The sequence below is a fragment of the Ranitomeya variabilis genome, chromosome 2 (genome assembly GCF_051348905.1).
Source record: "Ranitomeya variabilis isolate aRanVar5 chromosome 2, aRanVar5.hap1, whole genome shotgun sequence".
NCBI classification, from domain to species: Eukaryota; Metazoa; Chordata; class Amphibia; order Anura; family Dendrobatidae; genus Ranitomeya; species Ranitomeya variabilis.
Window position 1 is genome coordinate 914,931,027 of NC_135233.1, and position 20,962 is coordinate 914,951,988.

At 45.1% G+C, this 20,962-nt stretch overlaps 1 protein-coding gene across 1 annotated transcript in view; it reads left to right on the forward strand.

The window, feature by feature from the left end:
- Positions 1-20,962, forward strand: part of PDCD10 (programmed cell death 10) — a 68,521-nt gene that overhangs the window by 15,159 nt on the left and 32,400 nt on the right. The window contains exon 2 of the mRNA XM_077290612.1: positions 13,386-13,588. Within this exon, the coding sequence (XP_077146727.1) occupies positions 13,493-13,588 (96 nt within the window). The 5' untranslated portion in view covers positions 13,386-13,492. The remainder of the gene's footprint in view (positions 1-13,385; positions 13,589-20,962) is intronic.

The window sequence follows — 20,962 nt, forward strand, 5'->3', positions numbered from 1 at the left end:
ATATCCAACCCTTACTTGGGGTTTAGACATCTAAGGATTTGGAATAGACGTGATCTCCTGGATGAGTAATGTGCATACATCCCAATGCTCTGCCATTATCCACGTACTAACTGTTATTGGTTTGATCTTCTCACAGTCCAGGACCTCTGTCCTGCAGGTCTCCTTGTAGTAAGCTGGTCTGTAACCAAGGTTTAACCTGAGCCCAGAAGGTCCGATGAAGGAACAGTCCTGGGTTATAAGCACATGTAGCTTATTATTGGTCGGTACAGTCCTCATTGTGTGGTGGCTGTGACTTTCACCATATTTTGCTGGGCGATAAGGTTTTCTAACCCTATTCTGGGGCTGTGATGTCTATAAGTATCTATCACAGTAAATAACTTGCTGTGTGGTTCATTATTGGTATTGGAGTACAATGGGTGTATCTCACTTTCTGCTTCTGATGCTTATTTCGTTAACCACATTCATACTGAAATTGGCCATTATAGATATATATCAGACACTCACTACGGTGATTTTCTTTGCGGATCTCTTTAGATATCTATGGTTTTTCTGATCTTTCAGATCATTTATATATTTAGTCTGGTTTTTGCCTGGGACTTTGATTCCTGGGCTTCTGTACCCACCCTGGGAGAGTTTCTTTGGTATTCTCCATGGTGCTGTCCTGAGGGACGTAATGGAAAAAGGGAATTAGACCTACCGGTAATTCGGTTTCCAGGTAGTCCCTCAGGACAGCACCCTTAGTTCCCTCCCTTATGTTTCGCTTTTTAGGCTTGTACGGGATTAATCTACCAGCAGATCGTTCGTACTTTGGGTCACCATGGCTCGAAATTAAGATGAAGCCGTTAAATGGTTATTACAGACATGTTTGTAAGGGCATGTTTAGACCATTTATTTCCATCCTTCTGTGGTACTTTGAAAAAACACTGGAGGTGGGAGGGTCCTTTTAACCTCTGAGTGATCCTGTCCCGCTATAGGTCGAGGAAGGACGTCCTCCATGGTGCTGACCAGAGGGACTACCTGGAAACCGAATTACCGGTAGGTCTAATTCCCTTTTTCTTTTGGCTTGTTCAATGAATTCAGGTTGAAAATGCTGATCAAGTTGTGTTATGATGATAAAGATGTATTTATTCTGGCACTTCGGTATTTGTTTTTTGAGTTTCTTTATTGTTACATATAAATGTTGAATTCAATAAGTTGTAATTTGAAAAGAAAAAAGGCAAGAAACTCGCACAAATATAAAATCAGATGATTCAAGGCTTAAAAAAAATAAAAAAATAAAAATTTGATGGGTCCCAAGTTGAATCCCTGTACAAATATAAACAAGAACACAAGTAACACACATGCATGTTTTCACAAACCTTAAAACATACTTTTTTTCCACAATTGCGCATCAAAATTTTGAATGATTTCTCCTAAACATAATATAAAGAAACAGTCTTGTGACACATCAAATGAAAGCCGGTACCGTTCTGAGAAAAATGATGCGCCTCCCGAGATATGATAAAAAATGTAAAGCCAGGCCAAATTTTGCGCTCTTTCAAAACTTTAGAAGTCTGTAAATTAACCAATAAAGAGAAAAATTCATAACTTTTAATTTGTATTTAAAGTTGTACTTCATAAAAAAATCTAAAGACGTCAGGTGTTAAATAAAATAAAATTCAGATTTGGATCACTTGATGTGGAATGACCCAGTCATGAAAACACAAGAAATATCTTTAAATGAGAATGTGTCCAAACTTTCGGTCTGTACTGTGTGTGTGTGTGTGTGTGTGTATGTATGTATACCGTATAAGCCGAGATTTTCAGCCCACTTTTTTGGGCTGAAAGTGACCCTCTCGGCTTATACTCGAGTCAATGTCGGCGGGTGAGGGGGAGCGGCGGCTGTCACATACTCACCTGCTCCTGGCGCGGTCCCTGCATGTCCCATGGTCTCCGGGCAGCTCTTCCTTTGTTCAGCGGTCACGTTGTACCGCTCATTACAGTAATGAATATGGACTATACTCCCATAGGGGTGGAGCCGCATATTTATTACTGTAATGAGCGGTACGTGACCGCTGAACACGGGAAGATGCTCCCGGAGACCATCTGACAGTGAGACACTGCCAGGGACCACGCCGGGAGCAGGTGAGTATATCAGGGGAGGTGAGCATTGCGCGATAGTCACCTTCCTCATTCCATCGCTGCGCGCTGCTCTGTCTTCCGTCCTCTGGCTGTGACTGTTCAGGTCAAAGGGCGCGATGACGCGATTAGTGTGCGCCGCCCTCTGCCTGAACAGTCAGTGCAGAGGATGGAAGACAGAGCAGCGTGCAGCGATGGAACGAGGAAGGTGACTATCACAAGTGCTGGGGGCCTGAGCGAAGAGAGGTTAGTATGTGACTTTTTATTTTTTAAACGGCCACTGTCACCCCCCCAGCCGTTATAAGCTCAAAGCGCCACCTTGTGCAGCAGTAATGCTGCAGTCTAACAAGGTGGCTCTTTTAGTTTTTGATTCATTTATTACCTCAAAAAAGCGTTTTAAAAATTGGCCACACATACCAGATATTATACCTGGAGGCGGTCCGAAGCGTCCTGTATGAATCCCCCAACTGCCGTCACTCATCTCTTCAGGGCCGATGGTACCCGCCCCCTGAGCGCTGTTATCTTCTGAAATCCGGCGCCTGCGCTGTGCGTGCCTGCCTGGGGCCTGCGCAGTGTTCATTGTCAGTGCGGCCACACTGTTGCTGAATCCCCCGCCCCGCACTGTGTTATTCATTATGCACAGTGCGGGGCTGGGGTTCCTGGGAAGGCGGGGGAGCTGGGGAGCGTCGGAGCTGGGGAGCGTCTAAACAGCGCAGTGCGCATGCCCAGGAACCCCAGCCCCGCACTGTGCATAATGAATAACACAATGCGGGGCGGGGATTCAGTAACAGGGTGGCCGCACTGACAATGAACACTGCGCAGGCCCCAGGCAGGCACGCACAGCGCAGGCGCCGGATTTCAGACGATAACAGCGCTCAGGGGGCGGGGACCATCGGCCCTGAAGAGAAGAGTGACGGCAGTTGGGGGATTCATACAGGACGCTTCGGACCGCCTCCTGGTACAATATCTGGTATGTGTGGCCAATTTTTAAAACGCTTTTTTGAGGTAATAAATGAATCAAAAACTAAAAGAGCCACCTTGTTAGACTGCAGCATTACTGCTGCACAAGGTGGCTCTTTTAGTTTATAACGGCTGGGGGGGGGGTTACAGTGGCCCTTTAATTTTAATCGCAGCAACAGCAAATGGGGCAAATGTGTGGAGCATCTTATGGAGCATCTCATGGGGCCACAATGTATGGAGCATCTCATGGGGCCACAATGTATGGAGCATCTTATGGGGCCATCAACCTTTATGCAGCATTGTATGGGGCAAATGTTTCTTTGGAGCATCTTATGGGGCCATTATTAACCTTTGTGCAGCATTGTATGGGCTATATTTTAATATGGAGCATCTTATGGGGCCCATCACGAACTGTATGGAGCATCTTATGGGGCTCCTGATTCAATATGGATATTCAAAAACACTTAACCTACTGATGTCTCAATTAATTTTACTTTTATTGGTATCTATTTTTATTTTTGACTTTTACCGGTAGCTGCTGCATTTCCCACCCTAGGCTTATACTCGAGTCAATAAGTTTTCCCAGTTTTTTTTGTGGCAAAATTAGGGGGGTCGGCTTATACTCGGGTATATACTGTGTGTACATCCATCCATCCATCCATCCATCCATCTTCGGGTGCAAGGCCCCCAGACAATCAGTCCACCGATCATCCAAATGTCATATAACTTCAAAAAAAGAGGCAGCACTCCATTGTTCCAGTATAGAAATGTGCAGGGTTTAATTTACCCACATATCTGGGCAACGTTTCGGCTCAAAAAAAGGCTTGAGAGAGGCTCATTTTGAGCTGAAACGTTGCCCAGATATGTGAGTAAGGCTACTTTCACACTAGCGTTTTTGGCTGCACATCGCAATGCTTCGTTTAGGAGAAAAAACGCACCCTGCAAAGTTGTCTGCAGGATGCTTTTTTTCCCCATAGACTAACGTTACCGACGCATTGCCACACGTCGCAACCTTCGTGTGACTGTTGCGTCGTGTTTTGGCGCACCGCCGCCACAAAAAAAGTTACCTGTAACGTTTTTTTGTGCGTCTAGTCCGTTTTTTTCACATTATGCGTCGAGCCGACGCTAGTGTGAAAGCAGCCAAAATTAAACCCTGCACATTTCTATACTGGAACAATGGAGTGCTGCCTCTTTTTTTGAAAAAAAAAAAATAGATAGATATATTATACCGTATATACTCGAGTGTAAGCCGAGATTTTCAGCCCACTTTTTTGGGCTGAAAGTCCTTCTCTCGGCTTATACTCGAGTCATACCCAGAGGTCGGCAGGAGAGGGGGAGCGGGGGCTGTCTAAAAATACTCACTTAGTCCAGGCGCGGTCCCTGCAGGTCCCTGGCTTCGCCGGCAGCAGCAGCTTCAGCTTCTTCCTGTACTGAGCGGTCACATGGTACCGCTCATTACAGTAAATGAATATGCGGCTCCACCTCCCATAGGGGTGGAGCCGCATATTCATTACTGTATTGAGCGGTAACAGTGACCGCTCAGTACAGTTAGAAGCTGCGGCACCGGGGAAGCAGGGACTGCACAGGTGAGTATACGGGGAGCGCTGCGCGATAGTCACCTTTCCTCGTTCCGGGCGCCGCTCTGTCTTCTGAGCGTCACTGCTGGTCAGAGGGCGCGGTGACGTAGTTAGTGTGCGCCCTCTGCTGAACGTCAGTGCTGAACATGGAGCGGCGCCGGAACGAGGTGCGGGTGACTATTGAAAGTGTCGGGGGCCTGACCGACGGAGAGGTGAGTATGTGATTTTTTTATTTTTTTTTTTTATCGCAGCAAATGGGGCAAATATCTGTATGGGGCATCTATGGGGCCATAACGTTTGTGCAGCACTATATGGGGGCCATAACGTTTGTGCAGCACTATATGGGGGCCATAACGTTTGTGCAGCACTATATGGGGGCCATAACGTTTGTGCAGCACTATATGGGGGCCATAACGTTTGTGCAGCACTATATGGGGCAAGTGTCTGTATGGGGCCATAATTAACGTTTGTAGGGCACTACAGTATATGGGGCAAGTGTCTGTATGGAGCATCTTATAGGGCCATAATCAAGGTTTGTGCAGCACTATATGGGGCAAATATCTTTATAGAGCATCTTATGGGGCCATAATCAGCATTTGTGCAGCATTATATTGGGCAAATGTGTCTATGGAGCATCTTATGGGGCCTTTATTAACCTTTATGCAGGATTATATGGGGCATATTTTAATATGGAACATCTTATGGGGCCATCATAAACTTTATGGAGCATTATATGGGGCTCCTGATTCAATATGGATATTCAAAAACACTTAACCTACTGATGTTGCAATTAATTTTACTTTTATTGGTATCTATTTTTACTTTTGACATTTACCGGTAGCTGCAGCATTTCCCACCCTAGGCCTATACTCGAGTCATTAAATTTTCCCAGTCTCTGTGGCAAAATTAGGGGGGTCGGCTTATACTCGAGTGAGTATGTATGTGGGTGTGTGTAATAAATATATATATATTTTTTTTTTCATATAGAAATGTTTTCAGACATTGCATTAACACATTTTTAATTACTATTAAAATAGTAATAGGGATAGGGTTGAGGGGACAATACATGCCCGACTTATACTCGAGTCAATAAGCTTACCCAGTTGTGCCTCGGCTTATACTCGAGTATGTATGGTATGTCTCTAAGCCACAAAGAAATGTGAATCGCGGCACCAGTGTATTAAAACAATAATATAATAATCCTTTGTACGGAGGAGTTGAGCTGGGTTATAGCTCCTTTATCAGCATAAATGTCCAATTTGGAGGTGCTCAGAATATATCAACATGTATATATGAATAATTCAGAAAAAAAGTAAGCGGCACTCACCACGGCAGCTTGAATGGAAAGTCCTTTATTTCATGACTATCATCTTGGGCTACTTTCACACTAGCGTTAACTGCAATCCGTCACAATGCGTCGTTTTGCAGAAAAAAATGCATCCTGCAAAAGTGCTTGCAGGATGCGTTTTTTTCTCCATTGACTAACATTAGCGACGCATTGTGACGGATTGCCACACGTCGCAACCGTCGTGAGACGGTTGCACCGTGTTGTGGCGGTCCGCCGGGAGCAAAAAACGTTACATGTAACGTTTTTTGCTCCCGACAGTCCGCTTTTTCCGACCGCGCATGCGCGGCCGGAACTCCGCCCCCACTTCCCCGCACCTCACAATGGGGCAGCGGATGCGCTGGAAAAATGCATCCGCTGCCCCCGTTGTGCGGCGGAGACAACGCTAGCGTCGATGACCTCGGCCCAACGCACTGCGACGGGCCGAGCCCGACGCTAGTGTGAAAGTAGCCTTATATGGTAAGGTGAGAGAGGAGTATGGCCGCTTTGCGTTACCACGCCCATGTGTTATTGTGCTGGTATCGTCCATCAGTAGTATGTGGCAGCCTTCTTGTGACCAGTAGTTATTAGAGGCCGCTCCAGTGCACTAGTGAGTCTTCCTTTAGTCGGTACAAACCACCGCACAGGGCGTTCCTGCTGTTTTGGAAATGCTTTGCCCCAGTAGACTAGCCGTCATGGTTTGGACCCTTTTTTATTTTTCCTCCCAAAGCCGCTCGGGTTCTTAAGCTGCCTTTTACACTGCAAGAGAATTGTAAGCGAGTTTAGTAAACGCTAATGTCAGGATTATCTTTCCGTGTAAACAGTCTGCAAACCTCTCGTTCTTCGGGTGAAATTATCTTTTGAGCAGTGGAAAAACAAATGGCCTATTCTCAGTGGTGCATCGTCCTTGCACTGCAGAGAATAATGGCAGTGTATGTGCACGGAGCATCCTAGTATAGTCAGCTCAGTGCATCGTGCAAACAGGTATTGAAACTACCTCCAACTGTGGTATCGTGCCGCCGGTGCTCCATATATACGGACCTTTACACTTACTAATTTTCTTTTCTGCTTTCCACATCTCCATTTGATAAACTTGCTGTGTGAAGAGGGACCCCGGTCATCAGAGACCGTTCCCTTCTCTGCCTGACGGGAGTCGTAGCCGCCATGGTGTAGCGTAGCTGTGGAAACCTGTGGTCTGTCTGCGCGGTTCTAGAATGAATTGCTAATGGTCTTGCAGTTACAATTGCCGAGGCTGCTACTTGGAAGCGCCATCCTTGAAGGTGTCCGTACAGGGAGACCCTCATCAGATCTGACATTGGGTCTGGAGAGACAGAAATGCGCACTGGGTGATTGTGCCGGTACGGTGCCCGGAGAATGTGACTGGCAGAACCCAAACATGATACTCGCTGAGTGCTGTATGATTGCCTCGGTGACTGGTCTCCAGAACTTGGCGCATTGTTCTCCAGCGAGCCCTTCTGCGACTGGTATGCACAATGTCGGCCTCGGTGTTTATATCCGGCACGGGGTTGGTGGGAGTACCGGTTGTCAGACCACCAATGATCTGATCTCAATATATTGTGACGAACAATCTCTCTTTAGTCAGGGGTGGTCACATATTACCAGGTCAGCCATATCTATGCAGAGCTCAAGAACCGTATAGACAAAGCGCACGTATTTACCTAACTCTACCATCGCCTTGCAATACTTTTTGTATGGCAAAGCATACAATCATAGAAAGCGCCCTTATATATTGAAGGGGGGTAATAAGACAGTTGTCACCAACCTTGTCCCTTCAAACGTTTCATAAAGGCGTGGTCCAAAATACAAATTTTCATTCTAAATCCCTATCTATTTAAATCTAAACTATTTTCCAATATAATTTACTTTTAATTTTGAATTCCTGATCCTTCCCTCACTTCACTAACTGCTCTGCCCCACACCCTCTCTAATTATTTTTGGATGGAATAACGGAGCATGTTGTCCACATACTCGGCATGCAGAGACCAGAGACATCACTTGCAGGGGCGGTGTTGGTCTCTGCACACTGCGTATTCTGACAACCATGACAGTGTGCTCTGTTGCAGGCTCGTTACTATTAATCTGAGCCAGTGAGAGCGCACTATCATTGCACTAGTCCAGCCCCTGGAACAAAGGTCACTGATGATACTAGTTTTCAGGGAGGGGGCATGTGCTGCAGTAATGAATGCAGACTGTGCACCATAATGACTCTTCGTTTGAGTATCCCAGCATGCCTTGGTCATCAAATGGTAAGTAGGAAACAAAGAAAAAAAGTTGGGGAATTTCTTAAAGTATATTAAAAAATGGTCTAGATTATTGCATTAATTTGCATTTCGGACCACCCCTTCTAAAGCTGTTCATACATATTAGATAGCTGTTGGTGGACTGATCTCGACTGTTTCTTCTTTCCTAAACCTGAGCGTTCGTTCGGGCCGAGCACTCCAGCATTCTCTGAGAAAGCCTTTGCCAGACGTATGGCGACAGCTTTGTTCTCCCAGAGATGAGCCATTGGCAGTCAGAAATCAGACATGATGTCCACTGATGTTCAGATGTCAGGGCCCCCATACACATTAGTCTGTCGGCCAAACCAATCAATATCCTCATGTTCAGCTAACATTAGTGTAACATATATGGGAGCATTAAAGGGAGTCTGTCCCCGTGTTTTTGCAATGTAATCAGAGATCAGTAGAGGCAGAGACCCTGATTCCAGCTGATTAGTGTTTTAATAACATCAGTTTTACCAACAGGATTTTATCACTAGAGGGATAGTTAATCAGCTGCCAGGTATCCCTCTGTATAACCACGCCACCACCACTGTTGGCTTTTCTGGGTACACTGTACATGGGCAGAAAGCTACCAATCTGTGTGGGCGAGGGTTATAAAGGGCTCAGCAGCAGAGAAAACTGAGCAAAACTATTAAAATGACAGCAAGTAGCCCAGTAAGTGATACATCTCTGGAATGAAGCTCTGTATCCCCACATTATGCCACTCTCAGATTGGGTAGTAAAATCTTGGTGACAGACTCCCTTTTAAGGCCTCATTCACACATCCTTGTGATCTGTACAGGAAAAATCAGTACCGGTGTGATCCGTGTGTAACAGCAGCCCCAGAAATGCCATAAGATGCACCAAGTCTGCTGCCTAGCCTCGCGCTTGTGTTGGGGTCGATGTCAGCTTTTTATGGCTGCTGACATCAAGCCCAGGGGTTAGGAATGGAGAGGTGTCTGAGAGGCCCCCATTACTAAGCCCATAGTCATATTGTAAAAAAACACACACATGCGCCACGACATGCACAGCGAGCCTGCCCCAGACCTGGAAAGTGATGGCTAACAATCACGGGTGACCCTCTGCTCCGCCTGCGATGGTTAGCCTTTTCAATGCCTATATCAGTCTCTTACAGCGGCATTTAACTTTCCCTGACGAGTGCTTGTGTCCTTCCGCCCATCGATGCGTCTGTGACGTGGTCTCGGATGCGTTGTCATGACAGCTGGGGGTCTGCCGATGACCTTTGTGTTTGTCATTACGGAACTCCTGTGAAATTTTGCCTGTGACAGAGCTTCAAAGGAGACTGACTGCACAAGCAGTCGGACGATTGAATCTTCAAGGGCCCTAAGGATGCTAACCATTAAAAAAAAAAGTTTAAAAAAATGAAAGTTAAAATCTCCCTTCTTTTCCCACATTGAAAATAAATCTATCAAAACATTAAAACCATTAACACGATCAATAAACACTTTAAACAGAAAAAATATTAAAGAACACCAAAACTACTTTTTGATTCCCACAATTCCCTAAAACAATGCTGTAACAAACGATCAAAAAGTCACATCTATCCCAAAATGGTACTAATAAAACGTTTCACCCGCAACAAAATAAACTAACATACAGCTCCATCAGAAGAAAAATAAAAAGGTTACTTTTCTTGGAAAATGGCAACACAGCTCTTCAATTTTAAACTTTTTTTTCTTTTTTTTTTTGCAATGTTTTTTCACCACTAAATTTTTTAAAAAAAAACTGGACATGTTTGATGAACAGAATCATATTGCCAGGTCATATTTACCAGGAAAATGCACACCTTTCAATAAACAATTCCCAAACATCAATGTCAGAATATTTGGTAAAATGAATGGTGTCGTTCAAAAGTACTACTCCTGCAAAAAAATCAAAAACCTTTATGACTCCGGGAAAAAAGGGAGGGAAAAAAACAAACAAAAATGTGTCCGGTTCTGAAGGTGTTCATTAAAAGAAACGGACATCTTTATTTGAAATAAACACTCCCCAACCTCTGTTACCTATTTATTAGTGTAAAATTAAAAAATTATTCCTCATCTGTCCTACAATAATCCACCATATTTGTCCCGTGCCAAAATCCATCTCTGCTTCTGGATGCCTTGCTGAATGGTGGCATAATGCGACCCCTTCAGCCTGTTATCCAGGAGACGCTGAGCTTCAGGAACCTGCGGTCACGTCATTAAAGGGAACCTGTCACCCCCCTCAGGCGTTTGTAACTAAGAGCCACCTTGTGCAGCCCTAATGCTGCATTCTGACAAGGTGGCTCTTTTAGTTATGATGCCTGCACATGCTGAAATAATCACTTATAAAATGTGCCCCCTCCTACACTGAAATCGCCAGGGAGGCGGGTCTTTCCTTCCTAATCAGACGCAGCACAGCCGTCACTCCGGGCCTATGTGTGCCAGGCGCCGCCTCCTGAGCATTGTTTGAATCTGTCCCTGAGCCTGCGATGTGGTGTTATCCCTTGGGCATGCGCAGTTAGCGCTGCCCGTCTTCTGACATCATTTGTTGTCAGACTGACTGCGCCTGTGCAACCACGCTGCCCGAGATGCCGCCCCGCAGTCTCTTCTGATCTATTCACACTGCGGGGCTGGGATCCCTGGGCATGTGCAGTGCATATCTAAGCCTCTCACTCATCTCCCTCCATCTTTTTCACGCTGTGCGGCGTCAGCTGATCCCTATGCGCATGCCACGGCGATTAGGGATCAGCTGATGCCGCACAGTCTGAAGAAGGCGGAGGGAGATGAGTGAGAGGCTTGGATATGCACTGCACATGCCCAGGGATCCCAGCCCCGCAGTGTGAATAGATCAGAAGAGACTGCGGGGCGGCATCTCGGGCAGCGTGGTTGCATAGGCGCAGTCAGTCTGACAACAAATGATGTCAGAAGATGGGCAGCGCTAACTGCGCATGCCCAAGGGATAACACCACATCGCAGGCTCAGGGACAGATTCAAACAATGCTCAGGAGGCGGCGCCTGGCACACATAGGCCCGGAGTGACGGCGGCGCTGAGTCTGATTAGGAAGGAAAGTCCCGCCTCCCTGGCGATTTCAGGGTAGGAGGGGGCACATTGTGTTTATTTCAGCATGTGCAGGGAGCATAACTAAAAGCCACCTTGTCAGAATGCAGCATTAGTGCTGCACAAGGTGGCTCTTGGTTACAAACGCCTGAGGGGGGTGAAAGGTTCCCTTTTAAGGTTACTGCAGGTCGCTGGGGCTGTCGTTTTCCCTGCGGCGGGGGGTCTGCTGGGGCTGCCGTATATGTTTGCGGATTCGGTGGTCCGCACTAAAGCACAGAGCCTTGTCTTTGCAGTGTTGGGGTCCCGGGTTCAAATCCAACCAAGGACAACATCTGCAATCAGTTTGCATGTTCTCACCATGGTGGCATGGGTTTCCTCCCATAAAGACCAGACTGATAGGGATCTAAATTCCCAACGTGGACAGTGATGTCTGTGAAGCGCTGTGGAATATGATGGGTGCTATATGTGGCATGTGTGAACTCTTAGGCTATTGGCAGCAGTTTTCCATGCATTGTACAGTACCATATAAACCTATGGGAAACAAAATCCGCAGTGCACATGCTGCGGAAAATACCGCGTGGAAACTCTGCGTTGTTTATTCCGCAGCATGCCAATTCTTTGTGTGGATTCTGTAGTGGTTTACACCTGCTCCATAATAGGAATCCGCAGGTGTAAAACCGCAGGTGGAATCTGCACAAAAACCGCAATAATTCTGCAGGAAATCTGCAGAGCGGTTTACGTGCGGATTTACCAAAATCAGTCCGGAAAATCGGCAGAGTAACCCGCAGCGTGTGCACATAGCCTTATACATTTATCTTTAAGGGGAGATTGCATGTAAGAATGTGCGCAAGACAGACTTTCTCTTTAAAAAGTGAATAAAAAATATTTAGGAAAATTAATCCCAAATTGTATAAAGGGGTTATTGTTGAAGGGATGTAGAAGTGTCATGCTGGTTGTCGTCTTTAAAGGGAACCTGTCAGCAGGATTGTGCACCATAACCTCCACACAGTGTCAGGTCAGCGCCGTTATACTGATTACAATGACACCTTGGTTGATGAAATCCGTCTTGTGGCTGTTGTTTAATCTTTATTTTCAGTATTGTGTTAATGAGATTCTCGTGCCCTAAGGCCGGGTTGGTGCATGTGGTGCTCTGATTATATATTCATAATGCAGACTGCTGATCCCTCAGTGACCTGCCTCCTAGTTTGCATAATGAATATCTGTATATACTTAAACACACACAAACCTTCTGCAGGCAGGCGCCAGCCATGACAACTGCCCTGCATCAAAACCACATTTTGTGTACCAGTAATACATTTTTATTTTATTTTTTTTCCATGTTATTTAGCTAGAGTAAGAAAAAATAAATGTGAAAATGGCGCCTGCGCGGTAGCTGTTATCAGTGTCTGCTGCTGATCCGATAGCTGCTACTGCGCATGCGCCAGCGGCATCTTACTGGAGAAGTGAAAAACACAGGCGCCATTTTCATTTATTTTTTGTTCCTCTAGCTAAATAACATGGAAAAAAAAATTATTATTGGCACACAAAACATGTGAATTTGCCTGCAGAAGGTTTTTTTTATTCATTATGTAAACTAGGGGTGGGTCAGTGAGGGATCAGTGACCTGTCAGCAGTCTGCATTATGAATATATAATCAGAGCACCACATGTCCCAGCCCGGCCTTAGGGCATGAGAATCTCATCAACTACAAGCTGAAAATAAAGATTAACAAACAACCACAAGACGGATTTCATCAACCAAGGTATTAATGTAATCAGTATAACGGCGCCGACCTGACACGGTAGGTTACTGTGCACAATCCTGCTGACAGGTTCCCTTTAAGATTTCCAAAGAGTCTGCCTTTAGAAAATGGGACATTGGTACAAGACCTGAACAAAAAGCCCAAACTGCTTGCAACTCAATGTAAAATGTGACTAGTCTGCAGCACTCGCACAAGTGCTGGCACGGGACTGCCACAGGCCTAGGCTTGTACTGAGGATAGCTGGCCACAGGCTTTTGGAGCTTTTCTAGTCCTAAGGATACAGCTTTGCTCGCTGACCCCTCATGTTTCTTCTGTTTTAGGGGAACAGAATAATTTCTCGCACGGATAGGACCGCCTGCATCGAGCGCACTGAATGAGGAGACTTCTGCTTCTATAGCACCATATTCTAACAGCCTGGTCTCTGTGAATGAGGATGACAATGGAAGAGATGAAGAATGAAGCAGAGACCACTTCTATGGTTTCCATGCCCCTGTATGCGGTTATGTATCCAGTGTTTAATGAGGTTGGTGCTTTTCATGTACAGTACTTGGATAAAGGTATGCCCTCTCGATGTTGGGGGGGATTGCTTCTGCTTTTTTAAGTCTTTTTCAACAATGTCCGCACACGTTTTCTTAACAGCCCCACTGACTGTAGTAGGATTGCTCTCGTGATGTGCCACCAGGCTCTATCAACTCACTTTCTTTTCCAAATGGAAACCCATCGGGGTCGATTCATTAAGACTGGCGTTGTACATGCCAGCCTTGATAAAGGGGCCCAGTGGTGTAAGACGCCCCAAGCTCCTGAAGAGACGCACCTCACTTCATGAATTTGTGCAACCTCTGGCCAGAAACGCTCCTCCTGTCAGGGAGTGGAGGGAAATCTCTGGCACGAGTTATACCACTAGAATGCCATACCGTCTGGAGAACTCGGCAGGTGCTGTTAAAGGGAATCTGTCACCTACTTTTGGCCCTATAAGCTTCCGCCACCGCCATCAGGGGCTGTATCGTCTGTCGTGATCTTGGGTTGGGTGAGGGCATATTTTTTGCTCGCTGAGCTGACACTTTTATCGATACTATTTTGGTGCAGATATGATCTTTTGATTGCCCGTTCTTACATTTTAATGCAATGTTGCGGTGACCAAAAAAATGTACCGTAATTATGGCGTTTAATCCGATTGGTAAACTATGTAGTGAAAGTCTAATTTTTTTTTTATATATATATCTTGATCAGGCGATTCTGAACGCAGCGATACCAAATATGTGGGTTTTGTTTTTATTTTGAATGGGGGTGATTTGAAAAAAAAAAAAAAATAATAATTATATATCTATTTTTTTTTTTTTTTTTTTTTTTTTTTTTTTCTTTTTTTAACTTTACCCGACCGCTTGTGCTACAGAGAGCAAGGTTTCAGCCCTGCTGTTAGTAGCAGAAATGCTTATTTGCTGTGAGGGCTGACCGCTATAGCAATCTGGCAATGACAACCACAGGGGTCTGCTGCAGAACCGGTGCTGTCATGCCAACCAATCGACGCCCCACGGTCATGTGATACGGGTGCTGATGGGCGGGATTAGCAATTTGCTTCCGGTGTGATCACATTAAATGCTGCTGTCAGATTGTCAGCAGCATTTAACAGGTTAACAGCTGTGGTTGGATCGTGATTGCAGCGGTTAGTGGCACGTGTCAGCTGTTGAAATCAGCTGACGTGCTGGAAAAGATGTGGGTTCAGCGCTGGAGCCCACATTAAAGGGAGATGCATGTAGAAAAGCCGCGGAGACACTGAAACAGCTGTCTGTGGACGGATACCATGTTTTGGCATAGGTGGTTTTCCTCATTGGATGCTGCCCTTCCCGTGGTTGTTCCTTCCCGGTGAAAGACCTGGCTATTCATTGCTTGCGTTGAGAAACAAGTGATGGTGTCTCCGCAGCTTTTCTACATGCATTTGCATATTTCCCATAAGGGATAGGGGCAGTGTTCTGGATCACTGCGTTGAGAAACACATGATGGTGTCTCCGTGGTGTTAGATGTTTTGATCTCCCCGAGGTCATTCACCCTTATGTTTATACACATTAAAGGGAGAGACATGACATGTGCCGTACATGTATGGCGCATGTCGTGAAGGGGATAAAATTAGAAAACAAATAATAAATTCTTGTGTTCAGGGCCTTGTCTTGTGCACTTTTTAGGCAGTAGACGTCTGCTGCAGAGTCTTTACTGACTAGTTGGACAGTCCCTGAAATGCTGTTTTACCACTCCTCGATGACACACACAAGAAACAATACTGTAGGGTGAGGTCGGCATTGCTTAGTTGCTTGCTTACTATATGACCAAAAATCTAATGTACAGTTGTAGATTCCCTTTGGAATTTCCTTGATTTCTGCATTTACTAAAAAAAAAAAAATTGAGCGGACTTATCACAGTTAATGGCACACAACTTGACTAAGCTAATAACTCATAAACTGTTGTCTTGTCTTATACTAAACACATTGAGGAATCATCTGTAGTATAGGGACAGTGCCCAGTTTAGATTTCCTTTTTTTTTTTTAGTTGCTGTAGCTGCAAATAAGATTTGCACATTCACAGGGAAATATATGCTATTACTACCAGTAAATGTTTAGATGCCTTAAAATTCCTTTCTGGGTTGGCTTGCATATACAGGCTTCTTTAAAGGGACACTGTCACCTGAATTTGGAGGGAAGAATCTTTAGCCATAGGGGTGGGGTTTTCGGGTGTTTGATTCACCCTTTCCTTACCCGCTGGCTGCATGCTGGCTGCAATATTGGATTGAAGTTCATCCTCTGTCCTCCATAGTACATGCCTGCGCAAGGCAAGATTGCCTTATGCAGGCATGTACTACGGAGGACAGAGAATGAACTTCAATCCCATATTGCAGCCAGCATGCAGCCAGCGGGTAAGGAAAGGGTGAATCAAACAGCCAAAAACCCCGCCCCTATGGCTAAAGATTGTTCCCTCCAAATTCAGGTGAGTGTGTCCCTTTAAAGACCTGCCATAACTCCTAGCAGTTTTGTCCTCCTGCTTGTGAAAGGCTTCTTCCTGTCGTTGTATAGACCACTAGCACTGCTCCCCTATATAACTTGCTGGAGCAGTACTTTACAAATGTATACATGATTACTGCTGTGTATTTCTCTGGGGGAGCCATATTAGATGGATATACTTTCTGTATTTTCTGTACTTGTGGGGTATGAATAACAGTTAACAGAATAATGTAGATTATTACAGCATCCAGAAACTGATGGCGTACAGCCCTTCCCCAGAAAACTTGCGAGTTGTACATAGTCTTATCTGCGTAGAGTTGTCATCCCACCTTATCTCTGCCTCCAGCACTACAGGCGCTGTCACTCCCCCACTGTGAGGAGATGATTTCTTCACAAGTGAGCTGCACAGTGTAGGAAGTATCTGTTTTGTGTGACTTCTCTGGTGGCCAGGGTGAAAACTGCAATATTTCACCTTTTTATGTAGATGCTGATGATGATTTAACCCCCCTCCCCACATTTGTTTTGTGTGTCTTTTTTGTTTTTTGTTTTTTTTTTTATATGTATATCTATCAGCCTGACTTAAAGTCCTTTACTTAAAATAGGCCCTCAGTATCACAATGTGGGGCAAGGTGGTCTTCATAGTTTGAGGCACAGCTCCATGCCTTTTATTCCCATGTAAGTACCGCAGATGCAATGACTAGGAGGACGACGATGTGACACCCTCTCCACTCAATGACCTACTAGGACATCCTAGGGGTGGGTTCCATTCACATTAAGCGGTTAGGCTACGTTCACATTTGCGGCCAGCGCCGCAGCGGCGCCGCATGCGTCATGCGCCCCTATATTTAACATGGGGGCGCATGGACATGCGGCGCACTTGCGTTTTGCGCCGCATGCGTCGCTGCGGCGCCCGCGTCGGTGCGCAGAGGACGCAGCAAGTTGCATTTTTGCTGCGTCCAAATTCAATGAAAAAAACGACGCATGCGGCGCAAAACGCAGCGTTGTGCATGCGTTTTGCTGCGTTTTTGTTTGCGTTGTGCGCTGCGGCGCCGACGCTGCGGCGCACAACGCAAATGTGAACGTAGCCCTAATCTGACATCTAAATATCAATGGGCTGTCCATAGTGCCCTCCATGACCCGAAAGTGTGGGTCTGATAAGTTGCCCTGGCACTCGGGGGGCCTGCTGAGTACCCTCATCACCGCCTTCTTGATACATCTGTGAAGCATAGCTAGTTAGACGAAGATTCATAGAATATTCGAGTTGGACAGACCTCCCGAGTCATTAGTGCAGTTTAGAAGACCACTTTGTATTGTTAAAAAAAAAAAAAAAAAATCTGAAAAATACAGCTAAAATTACGGTCTCCTACAAAGCCTAGCTTGTCGGTAGACCAACATGACCGCCATTGGTATCTTCAGTAGGCCTCTGGCTACTATGGCAAATCATTGGCACCCTGCGATTGCAACTGTAGGGGGCCCTCTGGGCATCTAGAACTGTGTGCCCCCTAGACTGCACGCCTTAAATGCTACAGGGAAAGATTGATGGCAGCTTTTAAGTGGGTAATCGCAACAATCAACACTTGGTGCCCATCGCTGTTACAGGCAGAAGGCAGCTGTCTAACTTCTTAGTATGGGAATGACCAGTATAATCATATGGGATAGCTGACGCACCACTACAATGTGTAGATATATAGAGGGGGTGCAAGACTGATGGCTAATAATGCAAACTAACCAAAGCACGAGAAACAAGAGCCATCAAAATGTCTGCACACCACCGAAGTTAAAATAATATAAGCTTTATTGGGAACATAATTAAAAACATCTAAAATCACACATACCCTCCGTGCAGATGCCCCTGTGAACACTGTATGCCACTATATATAGGTAAATAAACATATGAAATCTTACAGACGTGTCCCTGCCCTCTGCACTTAATATTATAATATAACTATATGTAGACAAAATGGAGAATGAACACGCTGTATACAACCATATAACAGCAAATATGCACACAGTCAAGTATGATACAAGCCACACAGCATGCAAATAGCATGCAGCACCCCAACACAATATGCAGCTTTCAAAGGGAGCAGATAAAATAAACTGCCCTAGATATCCAAAGAAAGGGACAGAGGAAGATGTCCAAATATATAACCTGAAATACCCTGCATAGTCTGGTCCTAGGAGTGGTCAAAAGGTGAGGATAGTGCTGGAAAGAGCAACATAGGATGAAACCTGCTGCAAGAGGCTGTGAGGCTGAATAGTCACAGGGCAAATGCGACCGGAGGGGAAGCCCAACGCGTGTCGCTGTTCTAAGACAGCTTCGTCAGGGGAAGTAGTGCAAATACCCCCAATAGCGCTTAAATACCTTATAATCAATTGTGTGGTCAGGTCCGGTGTGTAGCTGGCAGAGCATGGGGGCCGGAAAACCGGAAGTGACTCACCAGGAAGAAGGGAAAATGAAAGTGTCCTGAATGCCACACTGAGCATGTGCCAATGGAAGGTCAAAACAGCAGAATGGATATAGGCAAAAAGTCTGAAGAAACGTAAGTGTTTGTGACAGCGCAGCTCCCGGGAGCAGATGTGGTGACAGTCCTGCGATGCATGACTGTCAGCCCATCTGTGGGCACAAAAGAAAAAGCCTCCTGGTACAGTCCATATATAGAGGCAGCGAGTACACAGCAAGGAGGAGAAAGCAGAACCAATCCTAAAAGATGAATGTAGAACCAGAAGATTAACTCCTGAAAAAAGATTTTAAGATTATGTACATAAATATACCAATAAATAAGCACATTTATGAGTCATGGTGTTATAACATGAAATAGATATATATATGTATTCCAATGTGCAGACTTCATTAGAACATACAGTACATAGAAGACAGAATAAATACCATCAAACTATGCTGAATCAGATTAATTCATCAATATATATACAGCACCCTCACAAAACACATGGATAAAACTTCCATGATATGATATTACACAGGATTACAAACGGATACTTCAATTGTCCTGTTATGTAATATATTGTCCAATAGGGAAGGAGAAGCATAAAATCCCTCTCCCTTCCCCCCATATAATGTTCCATTTAGGTCCAAAGTCTTCTCCTCTTCTCCGAAGTCTTGTAAATGAAAAAACATACAGATTCTTCTCCAGACCTCCATATCACAACCAGAGGGAGTCGATGCCGCTCAATATGCTGTTCGGGAAGCGCATAACTCCACTCCAAACGTCCACCACCACCGCAGAAATCCTTTGCGTCTATCAGCCACCGCTGTATTGATCGTAGAAAAATGTCCCTGAATCCTCCGGCGCAGCTCCTGTGTGGTCTGGCCTGGTTCCACTGAGTATGGTATCCAGTAATTGAAGTATCCGTTTGTAATCCTGTGTAATATCATATCATGGAAGTTTTATCCATGTGTTTTGTGAGGGTGCTGTATATATATTGATGAATTAATCTGATTCAGCATAGTTTGATGGTATTTATTCTGTCTTCTATGTACTGTATGTTCTAATGAAGTCTGCACATTGGAATACATATATATATCTATTTCATGTTATAACACCATGACTCATAAATGTGCTTATTTATTGGTATATTTATGTACATAATCTTAAAATCTTTTTTCAGGAGTTAATCTTCTGGTTCTACATTCATCTTTTAGGATTGGTTCTGCTTTCTCCTCCTTGCTGTGTACTCGCTGCCTCTATATATGGACTGTACCAGGAGGCTTTTTCTTTTGTGCCCACAGATGGGCTGACAGTCATGCATCGCAGGACTGTCACCACATCTGCTCCCGGGAGCTGCGCTGTCACAAACACTTACGTTTCTTCAGACTTTTTGCCTATATCCATTCTGCTGTTTTGACCTTCCATTGGCACATGCTCAGTGTGGCATTCAGGACACTTTCATTTTCCCTTCTTCCTGGTGAGTCACTTCCGGTTTTCCGGCCCCCATGCTCTGCCAGCTACACACCGGACCTGACCACACAATTGATTATAAGGTATTTAAGCGCTATTGGGGGTATTTGCACTACTTCCCCTGACGAAGCTGTCTTAGAACAGCGACACGCGTTGGGCTTCCCCTCCGGTCGCATTTGCCCTGTGACTATTCAGCCTCACAGCCTCTTGCAGCAGGTTTCATCCTATGTTGCTCTTTCCAGCACTATCCTCACCTTTTGACCACTCCTAGGACCAGACTATGCAGGGTATTTCAGGTTATATATTTGGACATCTTCCTCTGTCCCTTTCTTTGGATATCTAGGGCAGTTTATTTTATCTGCTCCCTTTGAAAGCTGCATATTGTGTTGGGGTGCTGCATGCTATTTGCATGCTGTGTGGCTTGTATCATACTTGACTGTGTGCATATTTGCTGTTATATGGTTGTATACAGCGTGTTCATTCTCCATTTTGTCTACATATAGTTATATTATAATATTAAGTGCAGAGGGCAGGGACACGTCTGTAAGATTTCATATGTTTATTTACCTATATATAGTGGCATACAGTGTTCACAGGGGCATCTGCACGGAGGGTATGTGTGATTTTAGATGTTTTTAATTATGTTCCCAATAAAGCTTATAATATTTTAACTTCGGTGGTGTGCAGACATTTTGATGGCTCTTGTTTCTCGTGCTTTGGTTTGACCAGTATAATCAAACATTAATGGGTTAAGGTTTGTTCATGCCCATTTGCTCCTTAAAGTAGTGGGTTCTTTCCGCTGTTCTGCGGACTCTGCTCCTGAGCCCACTCCATACACCAACATCTGTGGAAGATGTTGGGAAGGGTTTATTGGCCTCCTCAGACACGGTGACCGTGCTTCCATGCATCCAGAGACCTCATATCTTGGTTGTAGAGCTGGTAGGAAGTGAGGCTGGATTGGATGGTAAAGTGAATAATTACCTGATA